At 36.6% G+C, this 24,859-nt stretch overlaps 1 protein-coding gene across 1 annotated transcript in view; it reads left to right on the top strand.

The window, feature by feature from the left end:
* LOC109612329 (myosin-VIIa) overlaps positions 1-24,859 on the top strand; it is a 60,666-nt gene that overhangs the window by 28,443 nt on the left and 7,364 nt on the right. The window contains exons 4-11 of the mRNA XM_059119903.1: positions 1,296-1,811; positions 1,875-2,729; positions 14,207-14,419; positions 19,609-19,985; positions 20,052-20,658; positions 20,722-20,832; positions 22,227-23,077; positions 23,142-23,307. Of these exons, the coding sequence (XP_058975886.1) occupies positions 1,296-1,811; positions 1,875-2,729; positions 14,207-14,419; positions 19,609-19,985; positions 20,052-20,658; positions 20,722-20,832; positions 22,227-23,077; positions 23,142-23,307 (3,696 nt within the window). The remainder of the gene's footprint in view (positions 1-1,295; positions 1,812-1,874; positions 2,730-14,206; positions 14,420-19,608; positions 19,986-20,051; positions 20,659-20,721; positions 20,833-22,226; positions 23,078-23,141; positions 23,308-24,859) is intronic.

Below are 24,859 nucleotides of genomic sequence, written 5' to 3'. Positions count from 1 at the left end.
GAATATATATATGGGAGCTATATCCAAGTCTTAACCGAATTCATTTGTCCGATTTTCATTGGAACCGGACATACATATCGGTTTGGGTTCATCAAATATTTAAAATCGGTCGAAAATATATACGGAAGCTATATCCAAATCTGAATCGATTATAATATAATATGACAAATTTATTTTTGTACCAAGTTTAGTCATTCATGCCGAATTTCATTGGAATCGAACATACGTATCTTGTTTGGTGCATCAAATGTATGAAATCGACGGAAAATATATATGGGATCTATATCCAAATCTGAACCGATTTCAATATAATTTAGACAAATTCCATCACACATTCCAAATATCATTGAAATGTGGCGTACATGGCGTTTTTAATCAATTACATCAATTACATAAAATCGGACGAAAATATATATGGGGCATATATCCAAAAATTCCGTTACGCATTCCAAATTTGGAGACTGTATCTGTAATCGATCAATAGATATGTGCACATAAATTCTAAATTTTTGGGAGGTACCTCCGATTCTGATGGTATATCTCCAGTTTCAAGTGGAATTTCAAAAATCAAATACTTGTAGGCGATGTTGCAGTATACTTGGAAATTGTCAGGAAAATCTGTTCAGTGATTTTCGATTCCATTAATTACAAACACACAATCAAACAAACATTTTTCTCTTTTATATATATAGATATGTTGCACAATCCTTCTACTATAAATATATTATCTATTGAGCTTACGATCTCGTCACTTGGGTAAAAAAATGTTTTTGTCATAGAAGTTATTTTTAAAATAACTTCTGGGGAGAATATCCCAGACAAAAACAAGGGAACTGATGAGGATTGGTGGCTCTTTCCGAAACCTAGGTATTCCCTGCCTTACCCCCTGGTAAACATTACCATCGTTCTCCACTAATAAACAAACGTTGTTTTTATAAAAACAACAATAAAGGGATAAAGCCAGACCATTTTGCAACAACATAAATATATTATTTTAAACCACACTGTAAAGAGTGTTCTGTCAAAATAAAAATTATTTGAAGCGCCTTAAAGTATGTTATAAAAATGGTAAACATAAATCTACAAAATATTGATTTACATATGTCTTTAACATAATATGTATATTAGCCACAATATCTATGTCTTACCTTGAAAATAACTGTACCATGTTCCTACATATTTTGTATTAAATACTACGAGACTTCATAAGTTAGCAACTGTATTTTAAATAATACAGACTTTATATGGAAGTAATTTCTCCTTATAATTATTCGTATTTTTTTTCTCCCTTACAGATGGAACAATCGGAATATCAACAGGAAAACATTAGTTGGCAGCATATTGAATTTCAAGATAATCAAGATGTTTTGGATTTAATCGGCATGAAGGCGATCAACATTATGTCTCTAATCGATGAGGAATCGAAATTCCCCAAGGGCACTGATTTCACGCTTGTCGAAAAACTGCATGCTCAGCATGGTAATCGATCGATTTATGTCAAAACCAAATCCAGATCAAATACTCTATTCGGCATTAAGCATTATGCCGGTGTTGTGATGTATAATACCCAAGGATTTTTGGAAAAGAATCGTGATTCGTTTAGTATGGATCTGAATACAATGATTGCCAAATCGAAGAATAAATTTTTGAAACAAATATTCCCTGTGACGGTGCCGTTCGATACGATTAAGAAACAGGTGACGTTGTCGGTGAAATTTCGTAACTCGTTGGAGTTGTTGATGCGTACGCTGTCGGCGGCTCATCCCTTCTTTATACGTTGCATCAAACCCAATGAAAACAAGCAACCGAATGTGAGTTTGAAGAACATTTTTTTAAGAAAATATATTGATTTATTTTTTGGTTTTTATTTTTAGCAATTTGATCGGGAGCTATGTGTTCGCCAGCTGCGCTATTCCGGCATGATGGAAACGGCCCGCATCAGACGTGCCGGCTATCCCATACGCCATACGTACAAGGAATTTGTGCTACGTTATCGTGTTCTAATGCGCGGCCTTGGCCCCCTGGAAAAGGTGAACTATCGCCAAGTGACCGAGGATATTTGCCATAATGAATTATCACTGAAATCTGATCATCAATTTGGTTTGACCAAAGTCTTTCTCAAAGATTGCGATGATGTCATATTGGAGGAGGAAAGATCACGGGCCATACTCAAAGCCATCGTTACCATTCAGAGGGCGGTACGTCGCCTCATCTTCAAGCGTTATTTGGAGAAATATCGCAATGCTGCAATTGTTATCCAAAGAAATTGGAGAGCCTGTAAACCGCGCCGAGACTTTTTACTCATGCACAGAGGATTCCATCGTCTGGCGGCCAAAGTGCAATCGCGTCAATTAACCTACGATTTTGCCCAGCTGCGAAGACGTGTGACTTTGCTGCAAGCCCGTTGTAGAGGTTATTTGGCACGCAAAGAATTCAAGGCCAAATATGCTCAGCGTTTGGTTAAACTGAAAGAATTGCGAGCCCTACGGAAGCAGGAGGAGGAGCAATATCGTCGTGAAGGTGAACGTCGCTGGAAACAACATGCCGAGGATAATTATCAGAAACGTTTGAAGGGCATTGATCCACTTCAAAAGAGTCCTGAGCCCACACCACGCATCACAAATGGCCACGCTCGTCATCAGGAAGATTTTAACAACAACAATTACATTGATGTCGAGTCATCGAAGAAGATTGTCGACGATGTCTTTGGCTTCCTCAACGATGCCGATGTAAGTGGCCCTGTGGGGCCGAATGTCAAAGAGAAATCGCAAATGTTCGAGAAAGTGTTAAGTAAACCTCGTATAATACCCACAAAACTGTTATCGCGTCCGGTAAATTATTACGAATCGACAGTGCCTCAACCTCCGCCACGCAAATATGCAAATCAGACACGTTTGTAAATAAATTCAGAATATGAGATAGTGCAATCTGTCGCCCCTTTCTCTTTTTCGCTCATGCTCCCTGTATGCCGGGCAGTAAATGCATTTGGAAAAATTATCAGTTTTTTCTTTTCTTAAGCCAAATGAAATACTGATGAGGCCTTTCTCAAAGCCTTGACGATCGATTGGTTTGGTGGTTGGATGGTTGGGTTGGTGGTATTAAAAATTCATTTCATTTTGTGCCAGTATTTTCCGCTTTCCCACACATACACACAAGGCACTTAGCCAATCAGCTTCACCAGTAGTTTGCAATTCATTAATGTTTATTTTTGTAGCGATAAGTTTTTTTACCTGTCTCCCTCCCTCTGCCGCTCCAGGATTATATGTTTTGTTAAATTATTTGTATAAATATGTATTTAAATTTATTAATTTTTAATTCTTTTTAATGTTTTGTTGTTATTCTTGTCAGCCACCTATGAAATTACCTCAAACCAATTATTGCAAACACAAAAAAAAGAAAATGATTGTATATTATTTATTGTAAATAAAATTTTATATATTTATGTCCATGACATGCAAATTGTAAAAAAACAAAACAAAATTGTAGTTTGTATTTTGTGTATGTTTTTTTCTGTGTGCTTTCGTTTTGGTATTGATTTTTTAAGAGAGAAACAAAATGAAGCTGGCTTGGCAACTCTCTTAAGACAAACAAAGGGATTTGTCTTTTTTTGGCAAATACGAACTGACCCAGTTGTTTGGATTAACTGCTTCATTTTGTTTCTACCTTAAATGCCTTTGGTGGATGATCATGGTGGTGGTGGCGCTAGCTTTAATGGACAATTTGACAATGTAGTTTAGTTTTTCTTGTTATTTTATTTCATTTTATTTGTTTGTTTGCTGGCATTGCCTTACCATCACCAATCATTCAAACCAAGCGAGGAAATACGGTATTTACCACCTAAATATTTTTGAAAATTTGTATAATTTAAACGGTGCTCGCTTGGAGATAGTCCTTAAGCGTGTTCTCAGTAAACTCAACTTCCTCCACATACACATTTGATGTTGTTCTATTATTAGAGGTCTGGGTGGACCCAAAAGGTACCAGACGAAAAATGGATTTGCATGAGAACAATTTAAAAAAACAGTAAGGAAAAGTCAAAAGTCGGGCGGGGCCGACTATATGATACCCCACACCACTATGCATATTTAGTGGAGCTCCCGTAACAAAATAATTTATTTCAAGTAGATCATACCACCCATCAACATTGGGCTTTAGAACAGTTACAGTTTGCTATAGAGCGCATGACATCACTTTGAGAAAGGTTATATTAAAAAATATATATCAAAGCCGAGTTGCACAAAATGTAAACGTACGTCCCGAAATTCACTCCATTTGGGCTGATATAGCCACTATTTGCACAAACAAGCTGAAATCGGATTAGGGATACATATTGAATCTATATACAAATCATAGCCAATATCGACAAAAATTTGGCAGACATACTTTCGAGCTCTATAAGATATCTGGTACCAAATAACATTCTTGTGGGGTACAAATAACGAATGTTGGGGACTTAAACGCCCAATCGGATGAAACATATATATGAGAGATATAGCTATATCTGCACCGACTTTCTCCAAATTTTATGTACGTGCTTCTAGTCTGAATTCGGTCGGATGTACCACAATTCAGGACTTTTGGACAGATATTGGCCATCTGGTGCACAATTAACCCGAAATTGGTTGAGGATATATATGGGAGCTATATTCAAATCTGAACCGATCTTGACAAAATTTGATACACTTATTTCGGAGCTGTATCTTATATTTGGTACCAAAGATCATTGTTGTGGAATGCATATTACGTTTGTGAGGGACTTTAAACTCCAAATCTGATAAAAAATATACATGGGAGCTATAACTATGTCTGAACCGATTTACACCAAATTTTAAATACTGGTTTATAGGATATATTAAGCCGTAATTGCCAAAATTCAGGCTGATATTAGCCATTTGGTGCACAATAAACCTGACATCGCATAAAAATATATATGAGAGCTATATCCTAATCTGAATAAGAGGTATTTTTGAGCAGTATCTGATATCCTGTACCAAATATTATTCTTCTAGGGGGCATATTACGCATGTGAGAGACATTAACACCAAATCCGATGAAACATATATATGGGAGCTAAAGTTAAATCTGAACCGATTTTCTCCAAATTTGATTAGCATGCTTCTTGACTGAATTCGGTGGGATGTACCGAAATACAGGTCATTTAGACTATACCAAAACTTTAACATATATGGAAAGTTCTATGCAAGGATTTTCGTACAAACTGACTGCACAAACTGGCATTTTAAAGCTAATTCGGGTTTAAATTTTGACCAAAACAACAATAAGCCCTTAAATCTGTCGGTAGAGTTTTATGGGGGCTATACCAAAAAAAAAAAAAACAAATAAATAATAAATAAGAATCTCTGGCAATGTCTATTTAGCAAAATTAATATTGACTCACGTTATTATTTTTAAAATATTTACGCCGGAAGGTAGGAAAGAGTTGGCCAATATTTTCCATTTCGTATCTGACCTAAGTCAGATATAAATATTACAACGTGTCAGATTTTGACTATATCGACTACTTCCTTCACTGCGTGAGGTTTCAGATAAAGTGGACCTATGTATTAATTTTCGTCTGATAGTACTAAAAACAATTTTAATGAAGATCTAACATTTATTTCCAATTAGTTGTTGTAGTTGTCAATCAAAATTTTAATCTTTTGTGAATAAATACTTAGATGCGATAACTACTTAGATACTTTAAAAATTCCTAATATGTTTCACAAGTTATGTGGGAGAGGTATCAGAATGAGTGGACCGATATATTCCATCTTTACATTAAATCTTGTGTTGATAGAAATATTGGGATGTGCCGAGTTTGAAAGAAACTGGATGTTTTGACCTCGCGAGCTTCATGGTTTTATAAGAGTTATGATTATGTAAAAAATTTTGAACCTTTGTGGGTGAGGTGCAAGATGGAATTGTGCGATATATTTTATATTCCCACATGATCTTGTTGTGATAGAAATATTCGAATGTGTGAAATTTGAAGATATTTGGATGTTTATTTCACATTTTATAAGACTTATAATTATTCAAAATGTTTACCCTTTGTGGGAGAGGTACATGATGGAGTGGCCTGAGATTGACCAACTCCGACCTCGATCTAAGTTTGATAAAAATATTACGCTGCCCCAAGTTTGAATTAAATCGGATACTCCCTTCGAAATTTATCGTGTCTACCAGCCAGACAGACGGACGGACGGACACCCCCTAGATCGGCTCCATAATGCTGAGAGTATAATAAAAATTTTGGTTCAATCCCCAAAATACAAAAAATTATGAGTAATAAAAGAAATAATGAGTCTATTCCAGCAGTCCTCTACCACAGAAGATAGTACCCATTAGAAACTCTTTATACCGAATTTTAAATGTTTCCTCTAAAAAATGTGGCTAAAATTGTCAGAATAACGAATATCGGGAAATACCGAAACATAAGGGAAACCCGAGGATATATGGACAATGTTCTGCCACAGGAGGTGGGACCCATTACAAATTTAAGCAATTCCCTTTGGAAATGTGTCTTAGTAGGGTTGTATGAGAGTTATACGAAAACGTGAACCGACCTGCCTCATTCACAAACTTAACCTGAATTTTAGCCTTCTACCTCAATCATGTGGCTTCAATAGTGCAATATTTAGTATCTCTTTGCATGTCGAAATTCTAACAATAACATTGTACAAATTCTGGCTTCTCAATAACACTTTGTTGCATTTAAGTATTTATTACTTTTTGGTATTTAATACAATCGTATATCCTACACCTTGCTATGGAGTGTATATTAATTTTGTCATTCCATTCGTAATCCCTCATGTTAGACCGAAGACTTAATGCGAAGGAGTTGATCCAAAATATAAAATCTGGCATGAGGGTCACTGAGGGTCTGAAGGTGTACATTAAGGCACGTTTCCGATCAGTCTCAACTATAACATTTAATTTTTGACAACAATGTAATAGTGCGCTTGATGAGTACAGGTGTTTACCCTCTTAGAAAGAAATATGCCCGACAAGAGCAAATCAACTGACAAATGTGGTCAGAACTCCGGAAATATCTGAAATCATTGGGTTATACCAAAACGTGCGCCTATATTGATAATTTCTTTGCAAGGATTTTTATTAAATGATAGCAAAAAATGTCGGAAATAGCATTAAATTTTAGAATAAGTTCCGACTTGTTCGAATTTGTCACCTTTGGCACGAATTATGGCCTTCAAACGGCCAATGAAACCGTTACGCGCTACCTGAATGTTGCTCTGCGGTATATTGGCCCATTACAGGCAAAGCGTTAGCTTGAGGTGATCGGCTTTTCAAAATTCTACAGACACAATAGTCCAACGGATTGGAGATCCGGAGATTTTGGTGGCCATTGTGAGCTGGAAATGAAGCGAGGAACCTCATTTTCTAATCATTCTTGGGTGGCGCGTGCTGAGCGCGATAGTGCTGAGTCCTGTTGGAATGTCCAAGGTCTGCGACCAAAATGTTTGCGTGTCCAATGCTTTAATACACCCTCCAGAATATTTTTGCGATAATATTCGGCATTTTTTCTGATGCCACGGTCGATTAATACGAGTGGAGAGCGACCATCGGCTGTTATGGCGGCCCACACCAGCACCATGGCCGGCGCTTGAGTTCTGGTGACCAACCGAAGGTGCACATTTTCAGCTGACCTCTTTGGCACGTAAACCCGATCATTTTGTTTGTTTACAAACTGCTAGACAACTAATGTTTCCTCAACGGAAAAACCAAATTCTGCAGTTCACCACTTTCGGCCAAACGAAGCAACTCTTTAGCTCTTTTGAGTCTATTTTCTTTCTGTTGCGGTGTAAGTTCTTGCACTTTTTGGAATTTCAATGGCTTTACCCCGAGCTCATTTTTCAATATTTCCTGAATGGAATATTGCGATATGTTCAGCTCACGAGCCATTTTTCGGCCACTGCGACGCTGGTTTCGATCAAGTCGCTTCTTTACTTTTCGAACCATTTCTGCTGATGTTGCTGTTTTCTTTCGTCCACTTCCTTGACGTCGGACTACGCTAGCAATATCACCGTAACGAGCGATGTTACGAGACACAAAGGATTTGTTCACCCTGTAGAGTAAAATATTACATTTGTGTATGGTTAATGGGCAATATATAATGGGGCTTAAAAATTTGGTCCGGGAACTCAAAACCCCTTTTGGGATTATAATCTACTAACGAAATACTCTCAACTCCAACAAGGATTTCCAACCTTAAGATTTGCTGTTGCATAGGTTGATTGTCGTAAAATGTTTTTTGGTGTACGTTTCTATATCAAATTGGTATTACCAATATCTATAATATGAATAGCACCCATATATATCTTCAACGATTTCGGTTTAATTGTGCACCAAATGACCAAGTTGAGTCCAAATGACCTGAATTTTGGCACATCCGAACGAATTCAGCTCCCATATATATGTTTCGTCCGATTTGTTGATTATGTCCCTCACATTCGTAATAGGCACTCCACAAGAATGATATTTGGTACCAGATATCAGATACAGCCCAACAATTCCTGTTTCCAATCTTATCGACATCGGTTCAGATTTGGAAATGGTTCCTATATATATCTTCGACCGATTTCACGTTTAGTGTGCACCAGATGGTTAATACCAGTCCAAACGGGGTGAATTTTGGCACTTCCGACCGATTTTAGTCTAGAAGAAAGTTCTTCAAATTTGGTGAAAATCGGTTCAGATAAAGCTATAGCTCCCATATATTATCCGATTTGGCGTTTAATTCCCTCACATGCGTAATATGCACTCCACAACAATAATATTTGGTACCAGATATCAAATAAGGCTCATAAATAATAATGATAGATTTGTTCAAGATCGGTTCAGATTTGGATATAGCTCCCATATGTATCTTTATCCGATTTTACAGATCACCATATATGTAATATCAGCCCAAATTGATTAGATTTATTCATATTCAACCGAATTTTACAATTTGGTGAAACTCCGTCCGGTATACCTATTGCTCCAATAAATATTTTTTAATATAATCCTTATCGAACCTTAAAAAATTTTGTTAATATTTAAAAAAACCGAATATTGCCGTTATATTGGGGTCTATACGACGTGCAGCTATATAGGTATTGCTTGTCATAAGTTATTACCATATTCAAATTCGAAACTTGATATAAACGGTGAATAATGCAGCTAAAATCATCAAAATATCGAATGTAGGGAGGTACCGTTATATCGGAGCTGTGCGAAGACCTGAACTTGCGTAGACATTTTTTTGTCATAGGCTGTAGCATCCATTACGAACTTCAAATACGACATTTCAAACAATTTCGGTGGGTATTGTACCTAAACTCGTCAAAATACCGAATATAGGGAGGTACTGGTATATGGGGCCTATACGAAGACCTGGGCGTCAATTCTTGTTCTATGAAAATGTGAAATGAAAACTTTTATAAAGGAAAGAAATGTCAAATGAAAAATTTTATAAAGGAAATATTTTTCATTTCATATTTTCATAGAACAAGAATCCAGCCCCTGGACCTGCATAGACAGTTTTCCGTCACAGAATGTAGTTACCATTACGAACTCTAAATAAGTAATTTGAAACAATTCCGGTGAATATTGCGCTAAAATCATCAAAATACGGAATATAGTGAGGTACCGTTATTTGTGGGCTATACGAAGACTTGAACCTGCACAGACAATTTTCTGTCTTAGTATCCATTTCGAACTTCAAATACCTAATATGAAACAATTCCGGTGACTAATGTCGCTAAAATCATCAAAATACCGAATATCCGGAGGTACCTTTATATGGGGCTATATGAAATCTGGAAAAATAAACATATGTGCAAAATTTTAGCCTTCTATCTCAATTCATTCGAAAGATAGCGTGATTACAACAGACAGACGGACATCGCTAAATCGACTTAGAATTTTACGCTGATCAAGAATATATATACTTTGTTGGGTCTGAAATGAGTATTTCGAGGAGTTACAAACGGAATGACAAAGTTAATATACCTTCCATAGTATGGTGGAGTGTATAATAAGCACTGTATAATGAATTTCTTTGAGGAAATTTCTACAAAATAGTTTTGACCACCATTTAGGTAAATTCACGTGTAAATACCCGGATATTTATCCAAAAATTTAAAATCGGAATTCGCTAAATTCTTTATAGACAGGAAAAAATTTTACAAAACAATAAAAACTCGACTAAAAATCAGGTATTTATTCGTTTTACTGGTGTCTGGTATTTACCCAAGTGAACCAGTGAAAGTGGCTATAATTTTATATTTTAAAATCTAAATCGTTTGAAGTTACACTCGCAAAAATTTTGAGCGCTCTTACAGTATTTCAATAAAGCGCAGGTAACGGTAACTTGGAGACTATACAACCGATCATTTAAATATTTTAATGGCGAAGGGAATTAAAGGGTATGGCTATGCCAAACATTTCGTCCCCTTTTATAGTATTTTGGAAATCCGCTTAAGAAATTTTTTTCTAAAGATTACTGTGAAAATTAGAGCAAAAATTGCTCAGTTCCAAAACCTGCAAGAATCTAATATTTTTACACTTTTTCGACATCCTAAAAGGAAAATCCGTTATGGTGGTGACAATTTTTTGCATTTTTGTATATCTGGAACAGACCAAATGTCCAAAATATTTTGTTTTTTACAATACATCGTAATTAAACATTTCTTTAATATTCCCGATGATTTTGATATAAAACTCACCATCACTGAATATATGTTCAATTTTCAAAAAAAAAAAAAAAAAAAAAAAAAAAACACTTAACCAACCATAAAAATTCCTTTTTCTATAAAGTATTACACCCGATATCTTAAATCGCTTTATTTCATAAATACTTATCCTCTGAATCCTTACGTAATAAATAAAACTCCATGTATCCCAAATTCGAAAAAAAATATTTTATTTCTGTTTTCTCGATCCTTACTCAGTGAATCCGCTGCAACCAAACCCAAAGTAACTTCAAAGTGTTGTGCACACCAACCGCCGGGAACGACTAAATGAAACCTAATGAAATGAAATGGTTAAGACCCTTCTTAATTTGACTGCTATAATAGCATGGCTTAAGTCATTACTATATTTAAACATATACATACACACATACCTCCATACACTTGTATTAAACTAAATATTGATTTTATCAATTCTACGTTCTATGTTTTTTTTTCTTCTTTACACGTTCATTGGCTTCCCATAAGCACACACACAAACTCGATCAATTGTTTTTGTGTAATCACCCATTACCAATTCGAATTTTCATTGATTCTCACTTTCTCTCTTTATTTAGTCGCACTCTCTTATCCGTGCATCTATCTACCTATAAATCAATGAATGTGGTGGGTTGAACATAAATGTTAACATTTAAAATTGTTGGCGAACATATGTATGTATTTATTTACGAGCGACCACTTGGAGAGCCCATCATAAACATCGATCGATAAGGTGTGAAATTATGCCTCTCGGTGCCCCTACACTCAACTTGCCTTGTGTTTTTGTGTGTGACCCCTCGGTCCACAAGAGTAATCACCGGATACTCAATATTTACTCTAATAATTTATAGTTCAACGTGTCTTATCACTTAACGGATGAATGAAGAAAAAAGTCAACGTTTTTCTGATATTTGTTTTTGCAACATACCAGAAGGTATAGACAGTGGCTCAAAGCGACAGATGGTGGATAGTTCAAGGAGAATTCATCCACTTGCCTTGTGACCATACATTTAAACAATATGTTGTATCTTTTGATACCTTCTACCATTTAGGAAGAAACAATTAAAAAAGCTGTAAGGCCAGGCCGAACCTTGAACACCATCCACAATTTGGAACGAATTTAGCAATTTTCAAAAAATAAAAACCGTTAAAAAAACGAATGGTGAATAATGTAGATAAAATCATCAAAACATCGGATATGGGGAGGTACCATTATACGGGGGCCATACCAGAACGTGGACCTGCACTTAAAAATTTCTGTCATAGGCTGTAGTATCCATGACGAACTTAAAATACCAATTTGAAACAATTCCGGTGAATAATGTCGTTAAAATTTAATAATTTAATAAAATACCGAATATAGGGAGGTACCGTTATATGGGGGCTATGCAGATATGTGGACCTTCATAGACAATTTTCTGTCACATGCTGTAGTATCCGTTACGAATTTCAAATACCAAATTTAAATGGCGGCTATACCAAAACGTGGACCGATATATCATTTTCGATACCAACCATCCTAAACATAATACAAATTGTTCTGCCAATGTTGAAGCTCTACTTCAAATAATGTGGACGGCACCGCACGACCATAGCCTTTGCTTATTTCTTTTAAATTATTATGCCCTCCGCCTAAAAAGGAGGGTATATTAACCTTGTTATTCCGTTTGTAATATCCTTAAATATTCGTCGTAGACCCAATATAGTGGCAAATGTACGTCTGTCTGTCTGTTGAAATCACGATATCACGATTTTTGGTATTTGTAGCTCATAATGAGTTCTAGCTCGTGTGGCGAAACATTGTATGTATAGGTCCACGTTTTGGTATATCCCCGATATAACGGCACCTGCCGATATTCAATACTTTCATAAAAATTGGTATTTATAGTTTATAGTGGGTTCTAGCCCGGTGGCAGAACATTGAATATTTAGTTCCACGTTTTCCTATTGCGCACATATAACGATACTCACCGATGTTTGGTATTTTGATAATCCTAGTCCTATTTACCTATTTTAGAAGATTTGATAGATGACAATCCTTGAATTATAAAATTGTATGTAGGGGTACCATTTTTCGGCCACTGCGACGCGGGTTTCGATCAAGTCGCTTCTTTAATTTTCGAACCATTTCTGCTGATGTTGCTGTTTTCTGTCGGGCTATGCTACCACTATCACGGTAATGAGCGATGGTACGAGAAACAAAAGATTTATTCACGTTTAAATGCTGGATTTCTCTAACGATAGCCACTTGTGATTTTCCAGCCAAATATAAAGAAATCACACTATCACGCTTGAATTCCATCACGAATAATTTTTTTCTGGAGAACTTCTCACCAAAATACTTTTGTACGCTTGTAAACAATATAATGAGCTGTCACTGGAATAATTTTAACAGCTGTCGGTCGAGTGGCTTAGAAATGACAGCAGACTGAAGTTAGTTGCAGTTTTTCAATCTCACCCTCTATTTGTTTGGCCCAAGGACGAACCCTATTGATATTAATGAGAACAGATTCAAATTTAGATATAGTTCCCATATATATTTTCAACCGATTTCGGGTTAATTGTGCACCATAAGGTAAATACCAGTCCAAATGACCTGAATTTTTGGACATCTGTGTGAGAAGCGGCTCAGATATAGCTATAGCTTCCACTTATATGTTTTATTCGAATTGGGGTTGAAGTCCTTCCCATGCGTTAATTCCACCCCACAACAATGATATTTGATACCGGGCATCGGATACGGCTCGAAAATATATCTGCCAAATTTAGAATATATACTTTTTTGTTACGTTAGCTCTACTAAATACGCATAATGTTGTAGGGTATTCGGGCCCGCCCGACTTTTGATCTTTTCTTACTGGTTTGAGTCATGCCACTCTCTTAGTATTATTATTTCGATACGTTAGAAATGGAATGACAAACGTATGATATAAATATCATATCATAAATACATTTTGTTACATCAAATGCACTGAGCCACTGTACGAAAATAACCCTGCCTCGTATTTATACAAGAGACGATAAATTTAGCTGTCATAATTTATATGAGTTATAAACTACCGCCACGGTTAACTTCTATCAAAGAAATTTAATGGCATCAGTAAAGTCTTAAAGCGACCGCCATCAAGTCCGATAAATATTTACGATCTACAGTGAAAAGAACGTTGACAAGTGAATAGCGATCATAATTTCTTGTCAAGTAGAAAAACAATAACAAAATACAACAAGAAAAATAAGAAAACAATAAACTAATAATTTATGATCTAGATTTGTCGTTGTTGTTGTTACAGTGTGTGTTATTGTTTGCTGAATGTGTTTGTGTACTGCACTATGTTTGTGTTTTGTGGGTTGTACGAGTAACAGAGTCAAGGTGTTTGTTTACACGAGACATTTTGTTTTGTTTATATTGTTGTGGTTGGTAATTAGAATGTAATATTTCAATAATTTGTTTTTTTTTTTCTTTTTGTCCGCAGTCTTTGAAGAAAACCCTTGAAACAAATTCATCGACTGGAGGCACAATCCGCTTGCCCAAAACCAAAGTTCCCGATATCGATGCATCGGAATATAGTTTTGCCAAATTCGCTGCAACCTATTTCAATTCTGGTGTAACTGGCCATTATAGCAAGAAGCCGTTGAAAAAATCATTACTTGATCATGACTTGCCGTTGGACGAAATTGCCTCGCAGGTAAGCATTGTCCAGATGTGCTAATTAAAATATTAAGCTAGAAGCCGGCCGTAAACAATACTCGTGAAGTTAATAACCATAATAATTTCCGCCAAATAATATGTTGGTGTTAAATTCCAAATGAAATCGAAACTGGAAATTATTCCATTGCTCGAAAATTATAAACAATGGAAAGTTTTTTTTCGGAATTAAAAAAATGTTCTAACGTATTTCACAAGTGAGGTTTGCAATAATTTGTTTGGCTAAAATCTATTATAATATTTAGCATAATTAGAAGGGAATATATTAGCCGAATATAATGTTTATATAGCGTTAGTTGAAATTTTTAGAAAAACTTTGGAGGAAGATAGAATTTTTTTAACATTTCCATATATGATGTATTAAAAACAAATAAGCAAGGATTATAGTCGTGCGGGATCGACCATGTGATACCCTACAATATGTTGAAAGCCTCCTTATGTCTAAATCCATTTTGGAAGATTGCGCTTTTGAAATTATGTCATGGAGCAATGACCAGATATTACCCTTAGCTTTTCGACCAGGGACATTTGCCCAATGTTTACGCACTCCATCGTGCTGTTAGTTGTTGTGTTCCATTTTACAGCTAAATATAATCCAATGGTTATCCAAAATGCTAGAATTCTTCTCTGTCGTAACTCTCTTCTCAGGCGTGTCGATTGGCTTCAATTGTGTGATTAGGACATTTTATCTGTTTTTGGTTCATTTATTTTGCGATCATCTCCAAAAGCAAGAGGCCCCTCTACATCTCCAAATTTATACTCATCTATATGATTTGCTTATCTAGGATATTTCGCTATATTCGGACGATAATTGCAATCTGTACATAATAACCCCAACCTGTGTTGTAAGTTGAACAAATATTACAAAATATACACTTTATTTTATAAGTCAAATTGAAAAAATAGCATGCGATAAAATATCTGAAAATATAAAAAAAATGACACAAAATTCTAAATATCGATATTAACATCATTTTATGCCAAGAGGGCATTTTTGTAAGCCAAAAGGGCATTCTGAATTGACAAAATTTGTCAAAATCGGTCCAGCCATTCTTGAGATATAAGCATTCTAGCTAACATCCCCTTCCTTTGTATATATACATTCTATATATTTCGCTATATACATCCGATATATTTACTATCGGCATCTACGTAACGGTCAGAATTGACCTTTTCGTCTATTTGTGATTTCACCAGGATTAAAAATATTCGCAGTTTAATGGAAAATTTGACTTTTGTTTAACACAAATGTTACGGTCTATTTCACCCACTAAATATTGCCCGATGACCATCAAAATTGGATGGCTTCTGCCCAGCCCTAGGCTTTAGCCCTATGCTAACTTCCGCTTTGATTGGTCTATAATTGCGACCTGTGGAGCAACTGCAAATTTGGGTAATTTTTAAGTTTTTGGTCCATTTCAACCCCTAAATATTATGCGATCATTTCCAGAAGAAATAGGGTTCTATTCTAGCTCTAGCCCCACCTTCATTCTGAATTTCGTGAAGATCGGGCCATAATTGCGACCTAGAGAGTGATTAAAAATTAACATGGACAGACGGTCAGACGTACGGACGGACATACATAGCTAGATCGACTCAGCTCGGCGAGATAGGAAGATCCATATATACTTTCCTATGTGGGAAACCAATATATCGAGGTGTTACATAATTTTTGGCCCAATCAAACTTATAATACCCCCAACATATAATGTTGTAGGTTATAAAAATCAAAAAGAGAGTTCCATATTCCACATTACTATGCGGAGAAAATGTTATGGGACAGTTAAAGTTCTGAAAGCTGTAATACCTCGAAATATTGTTTCTATCTCCAAAAGCTGAGAAAATTGGGCAATAACTTCACATGCTGTGTGAAAAAATTACAATTCTTTCCACAATTACACAATTACCTCAGTAGATTATGAAAATAGAACTTAAAGTAGATACACATGTTTTATTGGCGTCTACGTCGCAGTGTAATCTATGCACAATTTGTTCATAATTTTTTGGACAATATTTCAAAAAAAAAACTTTTTTTGCCTTTTTTAAAAAAAGTTTTATACCCTCAGCCATACGACAAAAGAGGGTAAATATAATTTGATACGGCAAAAATGTGCCGCATCGAAATAACGGTTTTAGACCCTATTATCAATTTATCAAATTTATTATCAAATTTAGATCAAGTTCGGAGATGGGCAATACCGGTCCACTCCTTCTGGTACCTCCCCCACAAAAGTTCGACAATTTCAAAGAAAATAATTTTCAGCACAGTTAGAGAAAGGATCATTCGATTTTGCTTCAGCTTTACAAATCTCTATATTTGCGTCGGTGTTCGTACCTCCTCCACAAAGGATCAAAATTTTGACCGAACGCGAAATTAACATCCGATTCCATTCAAACTTAGCACATCTTAATATTTTTATCAACGCTAGGTCTGTTATAAACGTGGTAGAGATCGGACCATTCTCTCTCAGGTTCTCTTCATATTTCACACATCATATTATTTTTACTAACACTAGATCTGCTGAAGATGGAGATGTGATATATCGGTCCACTCCTTCCGTTACCACCCACACAAAAGATCAGAATTTTGAATATACATAAAGCTCATAAAACGCAAAACTAACATCCAATTCCATTCAGATTTGGTTCATCTCAATACTTCCATCAACACAAGATATCTTGTAAAGAGAACGGGCTATTTTTTCTGGTACCTCCCCCACATAGGGTTCAATATTTTGAAAATCCATGCATTTTTGTAAACCAATTGGAGCTTACATTTATTATCTGATTGAGATGAAATTTTCCAAACAATATTCGTTTGGCCCCCCCATTTGAAATTGGTGAGAATCCCACATATATCTTCAACCGATTTCGTATTAATTGTATACCAAATGGTCAATATCAATATCCAAATGACCTGAATTTTGGTACATCCGACGGAATTCAGTCTAGAAGCAAGTGCATAAAATTTGGTGAAAATTGGTTGAGATATAACTATAGCTCCGATATATGTGCTGCATTCGATTTGGTGTTTAAGTCTCTCACGTGCGTAATCTGTACTCCATAAGAATGATCTTTTGTACCATATATCAGATACTGTTCAGAATCAAGTGCCTAAAATGTTATCAAGATCGGTTCAGATTTCGATATATCTCCCTTATAAACCTTTATTAAATTCCAGGTTTATTGTGCGCCAAATGGTTAATATCAGCCCGAACGAATTGGGTTTTGGCACTTCCAACGGAATTCAGCCTAGCAAGAACTTCAAATTTTACTGAGATTTAATGTTAAAGTCCCTTACATGCGTAATATGCACTACACCACAATTATATTTGATACCGGACATCAGATACAGCTCGAAAATACCTCTATAAAAATTTATCGAGATCTGTTCAGGTTCTCAGTCAGTTATTTCTATTCTCTTTTATATATACGGATAATGTTGCAGAAAATTTTAACATGCAACAAACAATGGAAATGGAAATTCCAACAAATTTTTTGAAAAAAAAGTAGAAAAGCTGAAAATTCGGCCGGGTCGAACTTTGAATACCCTCACCATTTGTTACAAATTTGTCAATTAAAAAAAAAATAAAATCCGTTAAAAATTCTGTTAAAATCTTAAAATACAAATGTAGCTGTATATTAGGGTCTATACGACAACGTGGACTTGCATAGGCAACTTTTGTCATAAGCTATTACAATATTCAAATACGAAACTTAAAAAAAATGTGTTTATGATGATCGGGAGGTACCGTTATATGGGGGCTATACGAAGACGTGGACCTAAATGGCCCATTTTCAATACCAAATGTCCTGCAAACATAATACACATTTGAGTAAATTTTTATCAACTTAATTCATTTAGTTCTGAGGCTAGAGTAATTTCCATAGACGGAAAGACCGACGGGCATTGCTAAATCGAAATAGAATTTTATGCTAATCAAAAATAAATATACTTTGTGGGGTCTAAAATGTATATTTCGAGGTGTTACAAATGGAATGACAAACTTAATGTACCCTCCATACTATGGTGGAGGGTATAAAAATGATTAAAATGACTACTTTCTTGACTCCATTAGAAGGTTAAAATGTTATACCAAAATAATCCTCGTATTGTTATTAGTAATATTGCCGAAAACATTATGTAGCAATAAGATAAGGATTTTTTTCAAAAATGTGCTTTAAAAGGAGAATTTGCTCCCTCAATTTAGGTTGCTTCGCTATATTTTCTATTTCGAGCTTTACTTTCATTCATCCACAAAGTTTTTCCTGTAATTACTTTTTGTGTTGCTCAGTGGTATCATAGGTCCGGGCGAGGTTCAATTTATCTTCGTTTAACAATGAACCATAATCCCTCCCTTCATATTCGTCCCTAAGGACTCGTCTCATTTCATAACATTTTCTAAAAATATAAACATTTGTGACTAACAGGGAGTCATAAGATAACTTGAACTTGTGATTTATTCCAGCCCTACTTTAAATCCACTCTTTACTGGTTTTGCTGCTATTTTTAAGAAAATGTGTGACATATTCAAAATGGAAGAGAATCTCGTAAAAAACCTCGTGCCTTAAATAATGGAAAACTAAATAAAGTTTCACACACACACGCACACTGCGAAATAGCATAGCACGAAAGCTAAAAATAAATGTTCAATTGCAAATATGATAATTGAAGATACAATGAGACAACACGCGTCTCATATAATAATAGCGCGATATTTGAATAAATAATTTGATTTATTTATTCATCGTCTAGTTGCTGAGTACGTTGGGTGACATTTTTTATAATTTTCCAAAAAAAAAAAAATGCGATTTGTCATTTAACAGTGATCTGTGGTAAACGGTTGACGGCTTGATTGGCTTTAAATGGATAAATTGGAAATTACGTTTAAAAGTACGAGTTTGACACGAATTACAAACGTTATAAATACAGCTCTCCAATTTATTTCTCCAATATTAGGGGAAAGAGGATCGTTAGAAAGTTATTTTAGGTTGCGGAAAAAGTATGAAAATTTCGTTCGTAATAATTAACAATTAATAATTTTCACCCAAAATGTGCCACAAGGTAGCGTTTCAAAATATTATAAAAAAAACAAATATCTCATTTAATATTCAGTGTCTAATTCTTAGAAGTTATTATGGTTATATACGTATTATTTTAAATTGCAGTCCATTTGGATAATGATATTACGTTTCATGGGCGACATGGCTGAGGCAAGATATAGCGAGGATGGGGATGATGATGCGCCCACTGGCGGTACTGTGAAAGCAAATGTCATGCAACGGCTGACACAAACTCTCAGTCGTTCAACTGTGCAAAGTAAAGAATTTCAAGAAGCTTTAGCCACAATGGGAGATCAGGAACAACATCGTCGTTTAATACGGAAAACTTTGAAAAGGAAAACAAAACTACCAGATATTCTAAGGAAAGCCCTGGATAATACCAATGAAATTGAATACTATCATCAAGTGTTGAATACCAGAATGAGTAATTTGGAAAAATTACATTTTATCATTGGCCATGGTATCCTGAGACCGAATTTGAGGTAAGTGCTAAAACAAAATGAAAATAAACAAATTCTAATATTTTTATTTTCTAAAATTTTCGCCAGAGATGAAATTCTTGCCCAAATCTGTAAACAATTGACCAACAATCCCTATCGCACCTCCTTTGCCAAGGGATGGATTTTGCTGTCGTTGTGTGTTGGCTGTTTTCCGCCAAGTGCAAAATTTGTTAACTTCTTGAAATGTTTCCTGCAACATGGTCCCGAACTTTACGGGCCGTATTGTGAAAATCGCCTAAATAGAACCCTACAAAATGGACCGCGTACCCAACCACCATCATGGTTGGAACTACAATCGACTCGCAACAAATCAACCATCACATTGGATATCTATCTAATGGACGGTTCCACCAAGAAATTACAAATCGATTCGGCTTCTACAGCCGCAGAGGCCATACAACAACTATCCGCTAATATGGGTCTCATCGATAATTTTGGTTTCTCTTTAGTCATTTCAATTGCGGATAAAATTATGTCATTGGGTAATGGCAGCGAACACATTATGGATGCCATCTCCAATTGTGAGCAGTATGCCAAGGAACAGGGTCAAAATGAACGCAAGGCTTTGTGGAAATTGTATTTTCGCAAGGAAATGTTTAGCTCTTGGTATGATCCAAGACAGGATAAACTGGCGGCATATTTGGTCTATAAGCAGGTGAGAGCATTTCGGAAGGAGATATTTTTGAAAAAAAAAAGTTATATTTTTGTAATTTTCCAGATTTGCAGAGGCCTGAATTTCGGGGAGTATCGTTGTCGCTCGGAAAAAGATATAGCCATGATATGTGCTTTGCAGTACTATGCGGAACATGGTGATGAAATGAAGGATGAGGTTAATAGCCATTTCTGTAACATGAACATGTAACACAACGTAATAGAGACGCACCTGAGGACATCTCTAGAGACGCCCCTGAGGATGTCTATAGAGATGTCCATGAGGACGTCTATAGAAACGCCCTTTAGGTCGTAGACGTCGTGAAAGACGTCTCCATAGACGTCGTGAAGGAGGTCTCCATAGACGTCGTGAAGGACGTCTCCATAGACGTCGTGAAGGACGTCTCCATAGACGTCGTGAAGGACGTCTCCATAGACGTCGTGAAGGACGTCTCCATAGACGTCGTGAAGGACGTCTCCATAGACGTCGTGAAGGACGTCTCCATAGACGTCGTGAAGGACGTCTCCATAGACGTCGTGAAGGACGTCTCCATAGACGTCGTGAAGGACGTCTCATAGACGTCGTGAAGGACGTCTCCATAGACGTCGTGAAGGACGTCTCCATAGACGTCGTCGTGAAGGACGTCTCCATAGACGTCGTCGTGAAGGACGTCTCCATAGACGTCGTCGTGAAGGACGTCTCCATAGACGTCGTCGTGAAGGACGTCTCCATAGACGTCGTGAAGGACGTCTCCATAGACGTCGTGAAGGACGTCTCCATAGACGTCGTGAAGGACGTCTCCATAGACGTCGTGAAGGATGTCTCCATAGACGTCGTGAAGGACGTCTCCATAGACGTCGTGAAGGACGTCTCCATAGACGTCGTGAAGGACGTCTCCATAGACGTCGTGAAGGACGTCTCCATAGACGTCGTGAAGGACGTCTCCATAGACGACCTATGGAGACGTCCTTCACGACGGCGTCTATGGAGACGTCCTTCACGACGGCGTCTATGGAGACGTCCTTCACGACGGCGTCTATGGAGACGTCCTTCACGACGGCGTCTATGGAGACGTCCTTCACGACGGCGTCTATGGAGACGTCCTTCACGACGACGTCTATGGAGACGTCCTTCACGACGACGTCTATGGAGACGTCCTTCACGACGACGTCTATGGAGACGTCCTTCACGACGACGTCTATGGAGACGTCCTTCACGACGACGTCTATGGAGACGTCCTTCACGACGACGTCTATGGAGACGTCCTTCACGACGACGTCTATGGAGACGTCCTTCACGACGACGTCTATGGAGACGTCCTTCACGACGACGTCTATGGAGACGTTCTTCACGACGTCTATGGAGACGTCCTTCACGCCATTGCCGTCCTCTATAGAGACGTCCTTGAGGTCATCTTTAGATACGCCTTTGAGGGAGTCTGTAAAAACGTATTTGAGGTCGTCTATAGATACGTCGGGCGAGATGATGACAGTCCATAAAGAACTAATTTTTTTTTTTTTTTGAGTCGCATTGCTAAGATTGGCTTCAAACTTTAAATATCCTCTTTACAGATTCTGCGCGAATTTATTCCACAAAGTGTTCCCAAAGAACTTCTTATATCCGGTGACGAGTCCACTCAAAAGTGGACGCAGTTAATACGTGAAACCTATCGGAAGCATGAATATGTGAAACTGAAAACACCTAAACAAACGGCTATTGAAGATATCTGTCTATATGCCCATTTGACATGGCCCATGTTATTCTCTAGGTTCTATGAAGCTGTACGGGTGGATGGACCACAACTTCAAATAGATCAAATAGTGATAGCTGTAAATTCCAATGCTGTCTATTTTGTCGATGAAATGGAACAAATATTGGCCGAACTTTCATATGCAGAAATTACAAAAGTCGCCAGTAAATCGGATGAGAGTAACCCGGTGGACACTTTCCTCTTGGAAACGGTACAAAATGAAAATTTCACCTTCAAATGTTATGAGGCCAAGGATGTGGAGCGACTTATTTCCTATATGATTGATAATTTGAAAAAGAGATCTCGATATTGTATAGCCGTGGATAAGGTAAACCCGGCTGATGAATTGCCAAATAGTGAAAAGGGGCTGGCACTGAAAAAAGGAGATCTTGTTGAGTTGACAAATGGTGTGACTGGAGGACAGATTATGGAAAATGAAAACGGCATATTCTCAGGGGTATGTAACCACATAGAAGGAGAATTTTCGCCGAAAGCCGTTGTCATATTGGCGTGCCTAACAAAGCCAACGGAAAGGATATTGAAAATTTATCGCGAGATGTTTGAAAGTGTTCCAAACAAACCAATTCGCTCGAAATACAACACCATACAGCGACGGAAAATGCATAACTTGAGTAAATTTGCTGCAGAACATTTTCGTAGTAATAATTTGAGGTACAGACCACCTGACTGAAATTGTATTTATCCAAAAAATACTGAATAATTGATTATTTTTCAGTGGGCGCAGAGGTTCTACTTCTTCGAGCTTGCATGCAATTCGTTCCGATAGCGATGATCTGTGGCGCCATTCTCGAGCTTTACTCAAAGCGCCATTGTTGAAGCATTTACAACAGGACTATGAACTTTTTGATATGGCAGTTACAATGTTCCAAAATATTTTGAAGGTGAGTCAGAAAAGCGTTTTTAATTTGTCATTCCCTTTGTAGCCCATCGAAATAATCACCCAAACCCGATTTTAACCACATATCTGAACGGAATTGTTTAAAATTCGATATTTATAGGTCTACGTTTTACTTAGCCCCTTATGAAGTTACCTTCCAAAGACATATAATATAATAAGATGGGACATTACATTTTCACTTTTCTTCAATAGATGGCGTTGGTAGTGGAAAAATATGTTATGTCACAATATTGTGACATAGCATTATGTTATATTTTAACAGAACTGACACTTTAAAGGGTTGTTGTTGATTTTTTTCGGCTCAATGAACAAGGAAATGCTCTGGAATAGATTTTTGAGAGCATGTCTATCATACTTGATATTTTTTTCCGCGTATTTTCGCCATTTTTCGCTGATATCGGAATGCATTGGAAATTTTAGAAAAATATGTTATTCCGATATCGCTGAAAATTGGCGGAAATACGAGGAAAAAATGTCAGGTATGATAGACATGGTCTCAAAAATCTATTCCAGAGCATATCCTTGTACATTGAATCGATAAAATCAACAACAACCCTTAAAAAGTGTCAGCTATGTTAAATTATAACATAATGCTATGTCACGATATCGTGACATAACATATTTTTCAACTGCCAACGCCATCTATTGAATAAAAGTGAAAATGTAATGTCGCATCTTATTATATTATATGTCTTTGACACAATTTCACATTTGATATATTTTCCCAAAGGTGGAGCTCATATCTGTTATTTTAAATTTGATAATTGCCGGGAGGACAGGCCGTTCCATGTGCCTATAACCTTATTTTAGTACGAAAAAATATGGGTTACTGCAGCTCCTTTGTATTTGCTGGTCTCCGGAGTGTACCCCTTTTTATACCCTTCATACTATGGTGGTTAAATTTGTCATTCCGTTTGTAACACCTCGAAATATACATTTTAGACCCCACAAAGTGTATATATTCTTGATCAGAATAAAATTCTATGCCGATTTAGCGATGCCCGTCCGTCTGTGGAAGTCACTCTAGATTTTGAACGAAATGAAGTAGGTTAATAAATTTTTACTCAAATATATACTCTGTCTGCACGACTTTTGGTATTGAAAATGGGCGATGTAGGTCCACGTTTTGGTATAGCCCCCATATAAGCTACCTCCGGGTATATTCAAGATTTTAGCGACACTATTCACCAGAATTGTTTCAAATTTGGTATTTGAAGTTCGCAATGGGTACTACAGCCTAAGACAGAAAATTGTCTGTGCAGCTCCACGTCTTCGCGTAGCCCTCATATAACGGTACCTCCGATATTTGGTATTTTCATGATTTTAGCGACATTATTCACCTGAATTGTTTCAAAGTTGGTATTTGAAGTTCGTAATGGATACTACAGCCTAAGACAGAAAATTGTCTGTGCAGGTCCACGTCTTCGTGTAGCCCTCATATAACGGTACCTCTGATATTCGGTATTTTGATGATTTTAGCGACACTATTCACTGGAATTGTTTCAAATTTCATATTTGAAGTTCGTAATGAGTAC

This window comes from Musca domestica, unplaced genomic scaffold (assembly GCF_030504385.1).
Source record: "Musca domestica strain aabys unplaced genomic scaffold, Musca_domestica.polishedcontigs.V.1.1 159, whole genome shotgun sequence".
NCBI classification, from domain to species: domain Eukaryota; kingdom Metazoa; phylum Arthropoda; class Insecta; order Diptera; family Muscidae; genus Musca; species Musca domestica.
This window is presented reverse-complemented; position numbering and strand designations above follow the sequence as displayed.